The 19,646-nt window shown below is 42.0% G+C and overlaps 1 protein-coding gene across 2 annotated transcripts in view; it reads left to right on the forward strand.

The window, feature by feature from the left end:
- Nucleotides 1-19,646, forward strand: part of LOC112429812 (protein NLRC3-like) — a 158,064-nt gene that overhangs the window by 64,464 nt on the left and 73,954 nt on the right. The window contains exons 1-2 of one of the 2 annotated variants that reach the window (XM_076882443.1): nt 9,358-9,623; nt 9,765-11,535. The exons of the other annotated variant lie outside the window; for it this stretch is intronic. Coding sequence (XP_076738558.1) covers nt 9,416-9,623; nt 9,765-11,535 — 1,979 coding nt within the window. The 5' untranslated portion in view covers nt 9,358-9,415. Of the gene's footprint in view, nt 1-9,357; nt 9,624-9,764; nt 11,536-19,646 lie in introns of those variants that run through there. 2 annotated transcript variants of the gene reach the window in all.

A 19,646-nucleotide genomic window follows, 5' to 3' on the forward strand; every position in this document is an offset into this window, starting at 1 on the left:
GTGTAACAGCTGGATGAAGGAGAACCATCACAGTCGCGTCTCCATCCCGCCTTTATTAATGAACTTCCTGTTGCTTGCAGATGACAGGAACACAAAGTGTTTGTGCCACGTGATGCTGCAGGATTTGTTAACGTGTCCATGATGGTAACATCTCCTCGTCTAACTGCAAACACATGAGCGCTCCTAACGGCAGCTATCACAGCCACACAGGCAGACTGTGTCTCACTGTTGCATTCAGGGACATTTGTTTTCCTGTAAAAAGCTGAACTCTAATCTAAGAGAACTGTTACTGACAGGAAACAGCTGCATTATCTGCAGTCTGTGTGATCACAGCTGCTTCAATCACTTCATCAGAGAATTGATCATTGAATAAAACATGTTTGTGTCTGCAGAGGTCAGAGGTCACAGTCTGCAGGATCCAGCTGTCCGTCTGTGAGGAGTGATGGGTCCAAAGATTACCCTCCACACTTCAGTGCTGAACCTGGACCAACGAGGTCAGAGAACTGTGATGACTCCTTTACATGTTTGTGTTTTCCTGGATAAATATGACCGAAGATTTATTAAAAAGATAAAAATATTAGACTTTGTCCTGTAGCGCTGTGTGGCAGGCAGGATTGGACCCAAACACAACAGGATGAAGTCAAAGAGGCAGCTTTATTTCAGCTGTGAACATGCAAACAGCAGAAATAAGGAAACATAACTGTAGGTTTGCAGTGAATGAAGCCTCAGCTCGACGCTCCACTTTGTCCCTCTTTTCCTTCTCCAAACAGCCACATCAGGAGTCTCTGATGGAGTTTTAAAATATTTAATTACAAATGTCCAAAGATGGGTTCAGGATACCTGAATCCACAGTTATTAAAGCTAAAATAGTTCACAGGGTTTGGACTTTGTTAGGTGACGAGAGAACATCAAAGTGTTTTTTATCTTTAAACAGTATTTTTATCACTTCAGTTGCTCTCACAGCCCTGTTTGTTATTTTACCAGAGCTCTTATGTTTCACTCAGTGCTCCCACCAAACACCTTGGAGGACACATTACAGGGAGTGCAGAATTATTAGGCAAGTTGTATTTTTGAGGAATAATGTTATTATTGAACAACAACCATGTTCTCAATGAACCCAAAAAACTCATTAATATCAAAGCTGAATGTTTTTGGAAGTAGTTTTTAGTTTGTTTTTAGTTTGAGCTATTTTAGGGGGATATCTGTGTGTGCAGGTGACTATTACTGTGCATAATTATTAGGCAACTTAACAAAAAACAAATATATACCCATTTCAATTATTTATTTTTACCAGTGAAACCAATATAACATCTCCACATTCACAAATATACATTTCTGACATTCAAAAACAAAACAAAAACAAATCAGCGACCAATATAGCCACCTTTCTTTGCAAGGACACTCAAAAGCCTGCCATCCATGGATTCTGTCAGTGTTTTGATCTGTTCACCATCAACATTGCGTGCAGCAGCAACCACAGCCTCCCAGACACTGTTCAGAGAGTTGTACTGTTTTCCCTCCTTGTAAATCTCACATTTGATGATGGACCACAGGTTCTCAATGGGGTTCAGATCAGGTGAACAAGGAGGCCATGTCATTAGTTTTTCTTCTTTTATACCCTTTCTTGCCAGCCACGCTGTGGAGTACTTGGACGCGTGTGATGGAGCATTGTCCTGCATGAAAATCATGTTTTTCTTGAAGGATGCAGACTTCTTCCTGTACCACTGCTTGAAGAAGGTGTCTTCCAGAAACTGGCAGTAGGACTGGGAGTTGAGCTTGACTCCATCCTCAACCCGAAAAGGCCCCACAAGCTCATCCTTGATGATACCAGCCCAAACCAGTACTCCACCTCCACCTTGCTGGCGTCTGAGTCGGACTGGAGCTCTCTGCCCTTTACCAATCCAGCCACGGGCCCATCAAGACTCACTCTCATTTCATCAGTCCATAAAACCTTAGAAAAACCAGTCTTGAGATATTTCTTGGCCCAGTCTTGACGTTTCAGCTTGTGTGTCTTGTTCAGTGGTGGTCGTCTTTCAGCCTTTCTTACCTTGGCCATATCTCTGAGTATTGCACACCTTGTGCTTTTGGGCACTCCAGTGATGTTGCAGCTCTGAAATATGGCCAAACTGGTGGCAAGTGGCATCTTGGCAGCTGCACGCTTGACTTTTCTCAGTTCATGGGCAGTTATTTTGCGCCTTGGTTTTTCCACACGCTTCTTGCGACCCTGTTGACTATTTTGAATGAAACGCTTGATTGTTCGATGATCACGCTTCAGAAGCTTTGCAATTTTGAGACTGCTGCATCCCTCTGCAAGATATCTCACTATTTTTGACTTTTCTGAGCCTGTCAAGTCCTTCTTTTGACCCATTTTGCCAAAGGAAAGGACGTTGCCTAATAATTATGCACACCTGATATAGGGTGTTGATGTCATTAGACCACACCCCTTCTCATTACAGAGATGCACATCACCTAATATGCTTAATTGGTAGTAGGCTTTCGAGCCTATACAGCTTGGAGTAAGACAACATGCATGAAGAGGATGATGTGGACAAAATACTCATTTGCCTAATAATTCTGCACTCCCTGTAGTGTGATTTAGATTTCATTGGTGTAAACACCAGTCACACAAGCTAACCCATGGAGGCAGCAGCAGGCTTTGTGTTTGGTCTGTTGGCTTAAACTAAGAGAGTTTAGTTTGTTAGCACAAAGAGCTGTCAGCTAAAGCCCCGAATGCACTTTGAATACAGACGAACTGAGAAAAAGACTTTAAATACAGCAAACAGTCAAACTGACCACATGTTTTTCTGCTGATCATCCACAGCAGTACGTTTAGCATTCATGCTAGCAGCAGGCTATGACTGTCCACTCAGCACCAACACAGGTAGGAGTGAGCAGGGAGGAAGCAGGACTGTGGGCAAGTTTGAGCTACAATCCTATTGGCTTCTCAGTTTCTCCAAAGAAAAGGGGAAAAATTCTTGGTGTTGTGAAGATGTGAGTTGGTCTTGTTGTCGTGGGGCTGGAAGGATGCTGGCAGTGAGAGGCTTTTCATACAGTGTTCAGTAACAGAATGAGAAGAAAGCCACTGCACATGAAACAAGGTGCTCGTAGTGTTTGTTTACTGTGTTTGTGCCACAATGTCAGATCAGTTGTAGATTCACATGCAGACTTGTCCAGTGAAACCAGTGCAAGTACTGCAGTACAGAGCAAAGACTAAGCAAGGGTGTTATTGTAAACTTTAACAAAAGACTGTTATGTGACAAAGAGTAAGTACATTATTTTTATGAGATTGTTCATCATGTCTTTAATTTAATATTTCCAGTTTTTCCTTCCTGTCTCATGAAGCTGTGACATTTATTGTTTTTCTTTTAGGATCAATAAGAGGCCAGAATCTCCTGGACCTGAACCCAGCTGTGTTTCCTTAAAGAGCAACGTGTCGATGGGTGCTGATATAAACTTTAAAGGCTGTTCTTCTGCTGCTGAGAGGTAATGTGTGTCTAGATGTTGTTCCTGACTCTGTATTTTTGAATAAATCCTCATGTTTGATATCAGCTCAGCTCTTTTTCACACACATTTCTATGTTGGTATGTGAAGCGGTGTGTGTTGGAGTGTTTCCACAAACACAGCAGTCAGAGTGGAAAGAGTGGATGTTGTAGGAGGTGTTTGTGTAGTGAAGAGGCTGAGTGTCTGTAGGACTCCAGCTGCTCCAGCAGGTGTCTCCTTTGTGCTTTGCTTCAAACACAGTGTAGGGAGGAGCTTCCACTCAGGTGTTTCAGGTGTTGCTGGATGGAGGAGGACAAATAGTTTTTCCCTTCAGTGACACTTCAGCAGCTCAATGTTCTGGGAGATGTTTGTCTTTATGAAGGTTTATGGATTCTTGTTCTTACTTTGGTTAAACTGAGCAATACATTTTCCATCTAACATTTAAAGTAAATTTCCAGGTGAATAAAAGATCTGCAGCTGCAGCCTCTGTGATGTTTCACAGTCTGAAAGTAACAAATTCAACCAGAGTTCAAACAAAGGCTTAATATACGTGTGTGTTTGATATAATGCCAACAAGTACAAACAGGTGTTCTTACAGGTCTTAATCACAGAGCTCTGATAAGTCTGGTGACTTTCACACTCAGCAATTTTGCTGCCTTTTATTTTATATTGGCCTTTTTAAAGCCCTTCAAAGTCTCCCACATTCATACAGAGCTTTTAACACCAAACTCCTTTACAGTCCTTCTCCTCTCACACACGATCACACGACTGATTTGTCTGCAGCAGCTGTGTTACTGCTAGTATTTTATTATGTGTGTAATCTCCTCATATTGTTCCTATGGTTTAGTTTGACTTCCTTCTGCAAACTCAGCTGCTCTGTTGCTGATACACGTCTCCATGAATATGATTGATCAGATGCTGCCAACACCATGTGTTTCATGTGAGCGCTCAGCTGAAACCCTGGGTTGACTTATCGAGTTAATAACAAGCTTCACGTGACTGTGAATGCTAAAGTGAATCAGATAAAGGAAAGAGACCCTGCTAATGTTGGACTCACTTCTTAGTGTAGATCCCAGGAGGAAGTTCAACATAGCCATTCTTTGTGCTAGCTCGACCAAACCTGAGACCACAGTGCAGGATAATGATCATCATCTGTCTCTGTCAAGGACATTTAAAATCCACAAATAACAAACATAATTATATTTGATCATTAAAAATGATGATTAAACAAAGTGTCAAACATACTTAAGTAGAAGGACTGATGTTTGTGTTAAAATACCCTCTTAAAGCTGAAATAATGATTCAACTTCTTTACTCAAGTAAAGGTAAAAGAGTCCAGGCTCTGAAATGTACTCACAGTATTAAAGTAAAAACTCCATCTTTGAAGGAAATTTCTGCCAGTTTTTGTGCAAAGTTACCTGAATTTCTACCTCCAACATTAATATGAGAAAATTATCTGAACTTTTATTCTAATGAATTTAATCAGCTTGAACATTTTGTAGCACAAAAGTAGAAAAAACCCAAAGGGAATCAAAAATAGCTCCGTTTGCTGTTGCCTGCATTGTAGATGGGCGGCTTTGCCTCAACACCTAAACAGGAAAATGAGTTTAGTCAAGTATTAAAGTGGGATTGAAGAGGTGAGGAAACCAGAGATCAGGTGTTGTGGTGCAGCATTAAGATAAGATGGGGCCTGATTATTTAAGACCTTGTATGCAGTGTTGGGTAAGTTACTTTAAAATAGTAACTTAATTACATTACTAGTTACTTCTCTCAAAAGTAACTCAGTTACTTCAAGTTACTCGTTATTTTCAAAGTAACTAGTTACTAGGGAAAGTAACTTTGGTTTTACTCAGAATTCTCTTGTTAATGTGTTGCTTCCATAACTTTGCCAGTCTTCTAGCTTGCTTACTTGCCACAGTGCACTGTGCCACCTACCAATAGAAAGGAAAAGATAATGTGCATATTTCCACGAGAGAAATCCCACGCCTGGACCGTCATTGACTGCTGCCATGATTCTAGCCTACGTCACAGCGTCATGTGCGCCTTTTACATCCAACACAAAAACTGCAGTCGTGGTGCTTTCGATTGTACTCAGAACTCAGAAATTCTGCCTTCTGAATAGGAAGATGTAGGTAACACCAGACTGCAGATGAGCTGCATACAGGGCTGGACTGGGACAGAAAATTGGTCCGGGCATTTTGACTAGAGACCGGCCCACCATTATAGGAAAAACATAAAGCCTTTGAATGAAAACAAACGCTGTTGTGACAGTGATGTACACTGTTTTGATGGTATATATGCATCAATCTATCAATCGTTTGTTGTAAGATTCAGATAATTATTTTTTAAAAGCTAGACATTTTAAATGAGAATAAGAAAGAAAAGTATTTCCTTGTGCCCACCTCTCCCTGTTAATGCCCTACATGCCCCCCTGGCAACACTTTGCTAGATCCGCACCTGCACAGTTACCAGCTGTCAGCTACCTAAAAAAGGATCCTGGTGTTATTTGTCTCTCAGAAACAGTTCATAACTTCCCTTCAACTCATTCATGTCACCTAAAAGGTACACCTGTTTCTCCATCACCTGTTCAGCTCTGATGATCCAGTAAGGACATCTCCTGGTTTCATCTTCATGTTTCCCTCTCACCAGATAACCAAACCATATCATGACCAGCAGCTTTACAGCTGTGGCTCCAGCAAACATCAGCTGATACTAGAAATTAATATTAAATAAATTCTAACAACAGCTGATCAAGCTTAAAAGTGCTGCTGTTGTTTAGCGCGACATCCGCTGGTTTCCTCTTTCGGCGCAAAGTGAGCGATAAACAAACAAGAGAGCCGATCAGCTGATCATTGATCAGTTTTCATGATTGAAGTAGAAACGGGAGAGGGAGGGGGGAGAATGAGAGAAGAAGAGGCAGCTGTGCAGCAAAGACACAGAATAACTCCAGCTTTGTGCCTTTTTCATTGTAGCTGAATTACGGGACAAACTGATCCTTTTCACCTCAATAAGAAACGCGTAATATTTTCTCTGAATACCAGACGGGACGGTTGGCAACTCTAATAACTTATGAACAAAATAAAGTTCAACATCATTAACTTCATAGCACCACCCAGCTGTATAGAAACTCCGTCATGCTAGCTAGCACGCAGTACGGAAAAAGTCAGAATAACGAAAATAAACTCCACCTAAACTTGGTTCATATCTGACCCAGAGAGACTGCAGGTCATAACTTCTTACCTGAAGTTCAGTCCACACTTGGACCGGCGGCAGCCGCCTCGGGTCTCTTTTCCTTCTGCGTCCCCTTTCCTTCATCCACCTGCTGGCCTCCACCACTTGCTAATGTTACTGAATCTGTGGAAGCTCCGCGATAGCCACCACACGAAGTAACGAGTAACGACCCTATCTAAATCTCAGTAACGACTAACGCGTTCCTGATTTTGGCATAATAACTAGTTACCGTGCTCGTTACCACAATAATAACGTAGTTACTGTAACGCGTTACTTAACTCATTCACTGCCAGCCATTGGCAGTGAATGAGTTAAACCCATTGACTCATGCACTGCAATTGACGGCTATAGATGTCAATGGCAGTGAATGAGTTAATAACGCGTTAGTCCCAACACTGCTTGTATGTGAGGAGCAGGATTTTGAATTCTGGATTTAACAGGAAGTCAATGAAGGGAAGCCAAAACAGGAGAAATCTGCTCTCTCTTTCTAGTCCCTGTCAGGACTCTTGCTGCAGCATTTTGGATCAGCTGAAGGCTTTTCAGGGAGTTTTTAGGACATCCTGATAATAATGAATTACAGTCGTCCAGCCTGGAAGTAATAAATGCATGAACTAGTTTTTCAGCGTCACTCTTTTTAGCGTTTTTTAACAACAAGCTTCTATCTATTAGGGCTCTTGTCTCGCCGACTGCTGCCTCAGATCCGAGTCTTTCTCCTGTGTGCTCAGCTGTCTTAGAGCAGTTTGATCCCGTCTCCCTTAATGACTTGACTGCAGTAGTTTGTAACCTAAGATCATCACACTGCCCCTCTGATTGTCTCCCCCCAACTACTCTTTCAAGGATTGTCAGGTTGGAGATCGGCCTATAATTAGCTAAGACAGCTGTGTCTAGGGATGCTTTTTAAGTAAAGGTTTAACTACAGCCAGCTAGCGATGGGTACCGTTTAGATTTGAAAACCTGCTAAATCAGAATCAGTTGCTGATGACGGCTTTTTTCTTTTACATTAATCACGTATAATCTTAACTCAAAGTGAACATAGACTTGATTGAAGTAACTCAGATCAGCCAATTCAAAATGCTAATTCAATCAACTCTGAGTTCATGGCTAGACTCAGTTTGTTGGCCCTGCACCTTAAAACTATTCCCTGTTTGTCTCTCGTGTTTTTTGGATATTGTTTTCACATCTTATGTCACGGCTAGCGGGGCGAGCCATGTTGAATTTAATAAAGGACCCAAGATGCCGACACTGCTGTGAAGTGAGTGAGCTTTATTGAAACGGTGAAGTGCAGTGGAGATGGCCTGTGCAGAAGCTAAGATAACCTCTACTGAAAAACTAAAAAACTAACCTGAAACCTTAAACGGAGACACGGGGAGACAACACAGACGAACCAGCAACAAGCAGGAGAAAACAAAGGGCTCATATACACAAAAGAGCCATCAGGGAATGAGAAAAGGGAGACACAGCAGGATTCATTGGACATAACCAGACAAGGGGAAGCAAAAGTAGACACACTAACGTAGGACATGGCACTGTCAAAATAAAACAGGAAGTGAACACAGAGACACAATACTAACACAGTACAGAGGGAACACAGAAACCAAAACCTCAGAACTAGAAAATCTTAATCAGAATGAAATTGTAACAAAAGACAAGAACAATCAAAACAAAACCACTGAGTCCACAGACTCGGGACATACATCGGCTCAAACTGTGGTCATAAATATTTTGTACTTGTAAATCAGACTGTGTAGTTGTGAACTGAGTTTTGTAACATTGTAAAACAAAATATCTGGAAAGTTCATGTTTTTGCGTTCATTGATTTGTGTGTGTAAAAATGTAAAAATGTAATAAATGTAAGAAACATTAGAACTACTTTTGCTGACACAAAGTTTGGCGAGCACTGCAAGTTGTCCCTTTAAACCAGTCACTGATATAAAGAGAGCACCTTGTTCCAGGGCATCTGAGCATGGAGGGAAAGCTTTATGCAGGAGATGGTAAGAGCTGTTGGGACCAAAGAAACTGAGCAGAAAACTACAGACATCTGGAAACTGAGTTGTTAATTCTCAGTGGGATCACCAGGACTAGCAAAGCTCCACCATGACAGTCATCTGATTGACTGAACCCATCCAAACATCACTTCATGGACCTTTAGCTTGTGTCTGTGTGTGGACAGACATAACATGAGCTAATTATACATTACTCCTCCACAGAGTGGACCAGCAGAGAGCAGAGGTTTCCACTGGTCAGTCTGCACAGCAACATCAAACACACCTGGACTCTGTGGTTATGGTTTGTAGTACTACGTTTACATTTGTTCTTTTCAGTCACCTCTATGCTGCACTTTGTGGACCAGAGGATTGTCAGTGTGTCCAACATAAGTCAGAGTTTGGGCTCCATGATTTCAGTCAGATTGGGGTGACTGTAGCTCAGGAGGGGAGCAGGTCAGCTACTAGTTAGGTTTGTGAATCAAACCCTGGCTGGCAAATGTACTGGGTAACGTACTAAACCCAAGCTGCCCTCTGATGCATCCATCAGAGTGTGAAAGAAAGTATTTAAGCATAGAACAATGTGCTTGGTTGAATGAGGCATGTTGTATAAAATGCTTTGTGTGCACAGAGTATCAAAGAGAGCTATATAAGAACCAGTCCATTTACCACTGGGTAATTCATATAGTCTTCTTTTCCAGCGGCTGGAGGACAACATCACCATGTTTGTGAAGAACGAGCTGAAGAAGATCCAGAAGCTTCTGAGTCCAGATCACCCAGAAACTTTAAAGAGCCAGATGGAGGATGAGGAGATGTTTGAAGGAGAGGATGAAGATGAAAGAAAGAGCTGCAGAGAAGCATTTCTGAAGATCACACTCCACTTCTTGAGGAGACTTAAGCAGCATGAGATGGCTGACCATCTGCAGAGCAGTAAGAGAATTTCTCTAAAGACTGAATATTGATCTTTCCTGATAGCTCAAGAAATGGACCAATAGACATTCATCCTTTCAGGGTACTGAAAGGCTGTGATATTTATTGTATAATATTTTTTTCTGAATTTCTTACCTTCAGAAATATTTGCTCCACTCTGTAAACGAGAACTTAAAGCCCAACTGAAGAAGAAGTTCCAGTGTGTGTTTGAGGGCATCGCTGAAGCAGGAAGCCCAACCCTCCTGAACCAGATCTACACAGAGCTCTACATCACAGAGGGAGGGACTGCAGAGGTCAATGAGGAACATGAGGTCAGACAGATTGAAACAGCATCCAGGAAACCAGACAGACCAGAAACAACAATCAGACAAGAAGACATCTTTAAAGCCTCACCTGGAAGAGACGAACCAATCAGAACAGTGCTGACAAAGGGAGTGGCTGGCATTGGGAAAACAGTCTTAACACAGAAATACAGCCTGGACTGGGCTGAAGACAAAGCCAACCAGGACATCCAGTTCATATTTCCATTCACTTTCAGAGAGCTGAATGTGCTGAAAGAGGAAAAGTTCAGCTTGGTGGAGCTTGTTCATCACTTCTTTAATCAAACTAACGAATCAGGAATCTGCAGGCTTGAAGACTTCCAGGTTGTGTTCATACTTGATGGTCTGGATGAGTGTCGACTTAATTTGGACTTCCACAAAACTAAAATCCTGACTGAAACAAGAAAGTCCACCTCATTGGATGAGCTGCTGACAAACCTCATCAGAGGGAACCTGCTCCCTTCTGCTCGCCTTTGGATAACAACACGACCTGCAGCAGCCAATCAGATCCCTCCTCAGTGTGTCGACATGGTGACAGAGGTCAGAGGGTTCACTGACCCACAGAAGGAGGAGTACTTCAGGAAGAGATTCAGAGATGAGGAGCAGGCCAGCAGGATCCTCTCCCACATCAAGAAAGCTCGAAGCCTCCACATCATGTGTCACATCCCAGTCTTCTGCTGGATCACTGCTACAGTTCTGGAGGATGTGCTGGAAACCAGAGAGGGAGCAGAGCTGCCCAAGACCCTGACTGAGATGTACATCCACTTCCTGGTGGTTCAGGCCAAAGTCAAGAGGATCAAATATGATGGAGGAGCTGAGACAGATCCACACTGGAGTCCAGAGAGCAGGAAGATGATTGAGTCACTGGGAAAACTGGCTTTTGATCAGCTGCAGAAAGGAAACCTGATCTTCTATGAACCAGACCTGACAGAGTGTGGCATCGATATCAGAGCAGCCTCAGTGTACTCAGGAGTGTTCACACAGATCTTTAAAGAGGAGAACCAACTGTACCAGAACAAGGTGTTCTGCTTTGTTCATCTCAGTGTTCAGGAGTTTCTGGCTGCTCTTCATGTCCACCTGACCTTCATCAACTCTGGACTCAATCTGCTGGAAGAGCAACAAACAAGCTCTCAGACAGAGAAATACTTCTACCAGTGTGCTGTGAACAAGGCCTTACAGAGCCCCAATGGACACCTGGACTTGTTCCTTCGTTTTCTCTTGGGTCTGAAGACTAATCAAACTCGTTTGCAAGGCCTGATGACACAAACAGGAAGTAGCTCAAAGACCAATCAAGAAGCAGTTCAGTACATCAAGAAGAAGCTCAGTGAGAATCTGTCTGCAGAGAAAAGCATCAATCTGTTTCACTGTCTGAATGAACTGAATGATCGTTCTCTACTGGAGGAGATCCAACAGTCCCTGAGTTCAGGACGTCTCTCCACAGATAAACTGTCTCCTGCTCAGTGGTCAGCTCTGGTCTTCATCTTACTGTCATCAGAAAATGATCTGGATGAGTTTGACCTGCAGAAATACTTTGCTTCAGAGGAGGCTCTTCTGAGGCTGCTGCCAGTGGTCAAAGCCTCTAAAAAAGCTCTGTAAGTTATAAAGTTTTTATTATTTAATTTGGTTGGTATGTTATGAAAAACACACTGCCATGAACCTCTGTTTTGTTTTTGTCAAAATCACTGTAATATAATCACTGTACCTTTATATACATGTGACTTGTATTAATGCTGCTGCCCTCTTGTGGCTAAAGTGTAATTATGTTCTTGTTATTAGGGAGGATTTGAGAGTAAGGCTACGTTCACACTGCAGGCGAAAGCGCATCAAATCCGATTTTTCTGACCTTTATAAATCTGACTTTTTTGACCCTATGCGACCCATATCCGATCATGCTATGACAGTGTGAACGTCGCGAATCCGATATTTTCAAATCCGACCTGGGTCACTTTCGTATGTGGTACTGAATCCGATACATATCCGATGTTTTAGAAAGCGACTGCTGTTTGAACGGTCATGTCGCATTAAATCCGTCTTTTACGTCACCAACACAAGACAGACGCCAATTATCAGCGCCCGATAAGACATCGCGAACGCTTCCTGGCCATCCCGTGTAGATGTCAGTGAAACTGTTGGGAAGACAACGTTGGAGAAACGTGAACATTTTATTTGTACTGTATAATCTGCAGATTCTGACAGAAATCTGCAGCTATCCTTTGAAGCACCGCTCCTCTAAAACAGCAATAAGGATCATTATTAGGTTATCTACATTATTATGTAAATAACAAAATAACTTAAAGCAAAAATTGGGAAACGTAAAGTCCGAAGTCTTCATATTAAGGGTCATCTGTCAAACAATATTCTTTGCTCTGGGTCTAAACAGAGCGCGTTGTGTGTGAAGTCTTCTTTTGCGCATGCAAATGCACAAATGCGTCCTTCATTTCCCCGAATTTGAAGGATTCGTCGGGTGTGTCCTTCGTGGCCCACCATATCCCAGAATTCATAGCGCGGCCCAGCCAAATTTCAGCTGCCAACAATGGCGGCTGCTACTAAGTTTTCAAATTACTCTTATTAATCTTTCTGGGTCACAAAATAAACTTTTAACATATTTTCAGGCGAGAAAGTAGCTGTGTAAACTTCAAATATCTGCTTGGTTTATCAAGACATCGCATATTTGCAAAAGTGTGCCGACGTTTTCGGAGACGTCTGTTCCCCACCCGCTCGCTAGCAAGCCGGGGGGTTCAATGGTCACTCCAGCCGGCGAGAGCAGCGGACGCCCGGCTTCATCGTTTTCAGACCCCTGCTCTTTCGCTACTCAGGTTAAACATGATATATAAGTCACCCGGATAACTTAAAAATGTAATTGTTTGCCTTTTTTCTGTGTTTTATTTGTTCCGGAGTAAATCGGTTTGGCTGAGATCAAAGTTCCTCCGGGATTTTCACACAGCTGAATAAACGTTAAACAGGAAACTGATTAAACAGAAGTGTGAGACGGTCGAGAATTTACGCCAGTGTCCTGTTATATTTTAGATAGCAAGGAGCAGACGGCCGAGTTTATTAAACTCCACCAACACAGCGGTGACGCAAATCTGAAGGCTCGACCGTCCCATTTCACAGCCTCGCACTTCCAGCCTTTTCGGTCTTTGAAGGACCCGGCCCACGTAGACCGCGAATACCGGGTCCTCCGAAGGATGCAGCCGACGTTTTGGGACACAGCTAGTGTGCGATGTTCTTTCAGTGTTGCACTTTGTAGACGCTCCCTGAGCACTGGTCTCACAGCCAGCTGCACATAGAGACCAGTGTTGTTAGTCCAGGTCAGAAGATGACTTGTTGGAATGAAAATGAGCTTGTAGTTTGTCTGCTTTAATAATGTGACTGGAAAAAGGTGTTGGACTTCAAATATGTCCATTTCTTTCACACTTCACCTTTAAAAGTGAAGCCTTGTGGTTCCTGGAAGGAAAAACACGACTTTTTCAAGTCTTTGTCCTGTTTTTATGATAAATGTACGACTTTAATGTGAAACATTCAGAGTTTTTTCTCTTGTTGTGTTTGTTTGAAGCTGCTTCCTGTTGGCTTCAGCTGTTTGGAGTTTCCATTTTCTAAACTTCTACATTCTGAACCTTCTTCAGCTCTGAACAGATGATGAAACACTGAATGATTTCAAGCTCACACTTTGTCTAATAAACTTACATCTTTCATTCTTTATACAGATTGAGGGACTGTGGTTTGTCAGAGATCAGCTGTGATTATCTGGCAGCAGCACTGAAGTCCAACCCCTCCCATCTGAGAGAGCTGGACCTGAGCTGGAACAACAAGCTGCAGGATTCAGGAGTGAAGCATCTGTGTGGTTTCCTGGAGAGTCCAGGATGTGGACTTGAAACTCTGAGGTCAGTCAGCATGTTTTAGTTGTGCTGAGATGAATATGATGTGAAAGTTGTGCTGACACTAAACTGCAGACATCAGGCTGATATTATACTGATCCACACTGAGGATCTTCATGGTAAAGTCTGTTTTCTTCTTCTCTGGTTTAGTCCATTGACTGCAGCAGAACAATGTTCACATTTCAAACCTTCAAAGAAGAAGAAAAATCCTCCACTGGATAATTCACTGTGAAACTCTCCAACTCTTCATTCCACCTTAAAGTCTGTCTGACACTGAAATCCAAAGCAAAATGTGCGTTTGCTTTACAGACAGCAGTCCAACACAAACATACACACATCATCCAAAACACAGTCCAACATCCAAATCTCCTCCACTGCCAGCATGAATGATGGGAAAGAGAAGGAGGAACACTCTGACATTCAGGGTTAGAATGAGTTTCATGAAGCAGACTGTGAAGATCAAAGCTGCATTAGAAAGCTTACATGAATGAATGAGTGGACAGAAGTGGACAGAGATCATCTGAAGCACTTCAAAGGCTTTAAATCAGCACATTTCTCTTTATTCTTTATCAACTCTGTTAGTTTCTCTCAGTTTTCTGTGGAATGAAGCTAACAGCAGGCTAATAAGATGCTGACCAATAGGTTTCTATTAAAGGTTGTAATTTGTATATGAAAAAGTGCTTTGGCTCAGCAGGGATCAGCTTACAGGTAGAATACAGCTGCTGGATGGGATTAGCATGTCATAGCTATCTACCAAACTGCTAACTGGGGGATTTCAGGCCATCTATGGATCATTTTTGCTAACTGTTTATTCAGCTTAGGCTCACAGGGCTGCAGCCTGTGCCCTAGCTGTCATAGGGCAAGAGGCGTGGTCCACCTGCACAGGTGAGCAGTCCATCACAGGGCCAACAGAGAGAGACAGAGAAGCACTCTCTCACATCCACACCTACAGCCAATTTAGAAGCACCAATGAACCTAAGCAGCATTTCATTGGACTGTGGGAGAACATCCAACCTCCACAGAAAGGCCAACAAGCTTCAACCTACAACCTTCTTGCTTTAAGGCACTAGTGCGAACCACTTTTCCCCATTTCAGCCCAAATCCTGCATCTTCCTGTTTCTGACTCCAGGCCAGCTCCACTAACACTTTCTCATCAGACACTGCCACCTAATGGAGGAAGTCTTAGTTCCATTTGAAGCTTCAGATTACAGTTAGTTCCTTTACAAAGAGGTGGAGGTGGTGGGGCCACAGCACCATCATCACTGAGTGCCATAGGACACTTAACCTTTGTTTCCATATGCTGGGAACTTCCTGTTGTTCCAAGGAGGACTGGAAAATGTGTGAAAATCTCCCAGTCAGTTCCTCACAGCACACTTCAATCATTTCCCTCCCACAGCATCAGGACCAGGGCTTTTTCTCTCTTTGGTCCCACTAAGAGATTTCCACACAAACACCTCATCAGTGGGACTCTCAGAGCTACCAGCCCTTTGCTACAATCACAAAGCTCTTCATTGAAATCAATGATATCAAAGCTGGAATCAAATGAGTCCAAGTCTTCTGCTGATTCAGCATCACATTCATCTTTGCTCCTTGTTCTGCATCCCCACCATGGACTTCATTCCTTTCCAAGCCAGCCTTGAGTGTCCTTTATTCAGCTCATCCTCTGCTTTACTTTTACACCTGATTTTAGCTGCTTTATCTCTCTTTCAACAAGTTTCTGTGCCTCAATCTTTTTCTTCTCTCCCTCATAACAAGACAGCTTCTTCTGCCTGAGAACATGTTGGAGTGATTTACAAATCCAGTGCTGCTTATTGGGGAAAATACTTCCTGTTTCCAAAGTAATCCCCATTTTTCCCAGAAAGAAAGGTAAGTAGAAATCGATGATCTAAGTGAGAACATGAGCCTTTAACAATAGCAGCAAAATATCTCTCCAATCTCAATACTCCCTCTCTCGACCTCTGGAACACCAGAGGTCACAATACATTGTGTTGGGTCACTCCTCGGCCCTCTCAGCTGCTTCCATGTCCATCCATGGCATCATGGACATCGGGGTCACCACTCCCGCTCTGACCCTCTCTAGCTGTCCTCTGGCTCAGCAAATCAGACAACCTCATGTCATCTAAGTGGTCCAGTAATAAACACCAGCTCCCCCTCGAGAACACTCCATGCGTAAGATTAGGTTTTTTCTGCGTCCCTCTCTTGTGGTCCATCATGCCTCGGGCCTCCAGGATCCTCACCCCCCTGTGGTTGCCGAGATCTTCTGTAAAGCAAACCAAACACCTTTTCCTGCACCTCCCTAACTTATCATCTTTGGGACTCTTTAATCAAAAGCCTGATCCTAATTATCTTCTTGACTTATTGACTTGTATTTATATATATTCTTCAACGTTACTCATCATTTTAAAACTCTTAAAACGCTGCTTTCACGTCCCTGCATGCGTTTCCTGTCGCTTGCCTTATCTAATCATCAACATCCTGTACACAGAACTCTCGCTGCTGCAAGGCCTCCACTCTGACCTAGAATCTCCTTTCACAAGAAAATCATTATAAGCGCCTATTCTACTAAAAGATCCAAAAAAAACAACCACTTTAATCAATTAAGTTTAAACATATAAGCAATTACTCCTGCATACATTTTATCACAGCTAAACGCTGCCTTGAAACAACTCCTGTGTGTTAACACTAACTTCATTTTAAAACTCACATTTCCTATGTTATAGCCTGTTTTTGGTACAGCCTTTTTATTTCATCTTGCTCCTTTGATGTAACAATACCTTCTCATTCTAGTTTATCAGACTTAACCAAAATATATGCTTTCCTTCCTTTGGTCCTTCTCTAAAGCAAGAAACTCCTATTCAGTTCCTCTTTTCTGTCACTTGTTACAGGGCCAGCTCAAGTTCAGTTAAACGCTAAATTAATTTGAGGCCTTTTGCCTGGAATCAATACTGTCATGTGTGTTTATGGACTCTGTGTCTGTAAGCGTGTGCAATCCTTCAATAACTCATATCATCCTCACAGTAGATTGGCTAATCATAGCGCTAGCCAAAGGCTCGTGACCCACAAGAGACGAATTGAGCCACAACTCCCTTAAAGGCACAAAATGCAATATGTGTATAAAAAAGTCATTTCTACGTATAAGCTCTCCCCTTTATCCTAAAAATAAATCTATGTAATATCTGTATGTGTGTCTTCTATTCATTAATGTAATTGTCAGTTATTTTCTCTCTTTATTTTACCTTCTTTTTGTTTACCTCTTTGTTTGTGACGTGGACATCCCTAAACCATCCTGAGTTCCGGCTTCAATTTCAACCCAATTGTACCCTCTATTCTCGCAGTCGAACTCGTCTGGGCTTCACCTTCCCACTGGCCCCTGTGCCCTTCTCTTAGTGTCCTTTGTTGTCTTGTGATCCCCAGCAAACACAGTCTGTTTCTTCTCTGTTTCTTCTCCGTTGCTCTTTTCAGTATTTTCCTTTTAGATTAAATCCCAGCCTGGCAAAATATCCCATTCAGTGTCTTTAAACAGTTATGTCACACTGTTCTTACCAGCCTGCAGTTCACCGTGCATTTTCCATCACGTGCTTTTCTTCCATGCTGCTGCTGGTATCGTCAGTGTAGTTTCAGTTGCACTGTCTTTTGCCTGCTGTTAATTCTTGAAGTCCACGATGTTCTGTCGGTCTTCATCAGGAGATTAACTGTCCTATGAGCTTCTTCTCAGGATCGGGACAAGTGGGAGGTCAAGCTGTAAAATTTTAAGCCAAAATCTGGCCTGTTTTCCTCCCAATTCTGTTAATCAATGGTTTTGTACTCAAGATTCTAGGTTGAAAGAAGTCCACCTGTATTGACACACTAAAGCATACAATTAATATCCTTTTCATTTCTTTTCTTAAAACCTCCATTTGCTTCATCTGCCTGGAGTTTAACTCGTATGTTTCTCTCTCTGTGTGCTCACTTGTCACAGTCAGTTCCTTTTATGGGCATGCAAAGTTCCTGTCACACACACCATTTCCTGTCAACCTTGCAGCTGCTCAGAACCATATTTTCTGTTTCTATCTCTCCTGTTTTTTTTACAGGCTAATAAAACTCTTGTTTTACTAAGTCTTGATCTAAAACAATTCACCCTTATTTCACGCACACACTTCTAAATATACTAAATTCTTTGCGTTTGTCAGATCGTCTCACACACACACCGCCTTTTCTCTCACACTTCCACTTCTGCACTCACTCTACTATCAACTTTCATAGTGTTATTATTATTTATTATTTAGTACAAATCACACCCAATCACTCAAAGCCTGCTACTCACAGCATTCACACACTTAAACTGTGACAAGAGTTGAGGAATATACTCACAACACGCTTTCCTAAGAGTATTTCAGACATGCCTTTCATAATCAGAAAGAGCAAGTCAAAGAAAACAATTGAAACCTCTATTAATTCTCACAGCACACACATAGAATAGAAAAAATAAAACACACCAGCATTTATTGCTGATGAGAGGTTACTCCTAAAAGTAATATGTTAGTCTTAAATATATACAGTGCACTCACTATATTTATATATCAAAACTCAGTCAATTACTATACATCCACTACGGCAACTCAAAACTTTATTTATAGCCCTCTAATGAACATAAATGGCGTCTTAAACACACACTCAACAATGTTTGCAGCAGTATTTGTAAAACCAACTGTGGTTTAAACAGTTCACTGCTGACTAATTTGCATTTTCACACTCACACACACACAGTCTAAAAATAGCTCCAGCACTGCCTCAGACTCCTTTCACACAGAGATCTCTTATTTTATATTACAAAGACGTCTTATATTTACAACCACTGTCACATCTGTCAGCTTTAGCGCCTAAACAATTTCGACAAATTTAAGTTAACGGTCCAACCGATAAAGTCCAACTTTTTTGTGATCAATTAACCAGTATCTGTCCAACAGTTTCTGGCCTCATCTCTAAAATCCCTAACTCAATTTAAAAGCGTCAACCAACCCAAACTTTGCCTGAAGCTCTATTTTTGGCATTTCACAGCCAAGGCTTACCCCGAAGTTTTAAGTTAAAGTTACACGCCCGAAGTCCAACTTCTGCTGGCCAAAAAAGCACAGACTACCGTTCCAAACGGTAAGGAGACTCTAACTCCTAGTTATTCTGGAGTGCCCCAAGCTCCACAGTGACCAACTGACTATCCCTCTTCGAGGACAATGCCTAAGCGTCCTTGGCATTGGCAAGCGTTACCTCTGAGCACTGTGCTTCCTATCAGTCCAACTGACGTTCTTGAATAATTTATAATACTTTGGAACAACAGTAAAACAGCCAAAAAAGTGTAAGACTGAAGCAGGTCCAACCTTATAACCAATACGGGCTCCACCCCAAACAATAACCAAATTCCCTAATATACTAAAATCACTCAGCAGTCCAACTGCTTTCTACGGTCCAACCGTATTAAATCCTTTAGCGGTCCAACCGCATTCAATCATTTTTAGCAGTCCAACTGCATTAAATCCTCAGTACTGTCATGAGATTCTCATCAAAATCAAAGCAGACATTCCCCAGTAATTTCAGTGAGTAGACTTTAATTTGTAATGTCCAATATGGCACACTTTGGAAATAATTCAACAGGTAGTGCCTTACCTTTGGATAAGCGGCTTAGAACAACAATGAGAAAAAGAGAGCTGATTATTAGCTCATCAAAACACAAAACAAAATCACAATGAATTATCGGTTAATTTCATTTAAAATAATTCATTAAGTATTTATGTACAATTCAAATTAGTTAATTACATATTTTGTTGGTTTGTTTTCTATTTTAATTATTTTAC

Source organism: Maylandia zebra, linkage group LG3 (genome assembly GCF_041146795.1).
Source record: "Maylandia zebra isolate NMK-2024a linkage group LG3, Mzebra_GT3a, whole genome shotgun sequence".
Taxonomy (NCBI): Eukaryota; Metazoa; Chordata; class Actinopteri; order Cichliformes; family Cichlidae; genus Maylandia; species Maylandia zebra.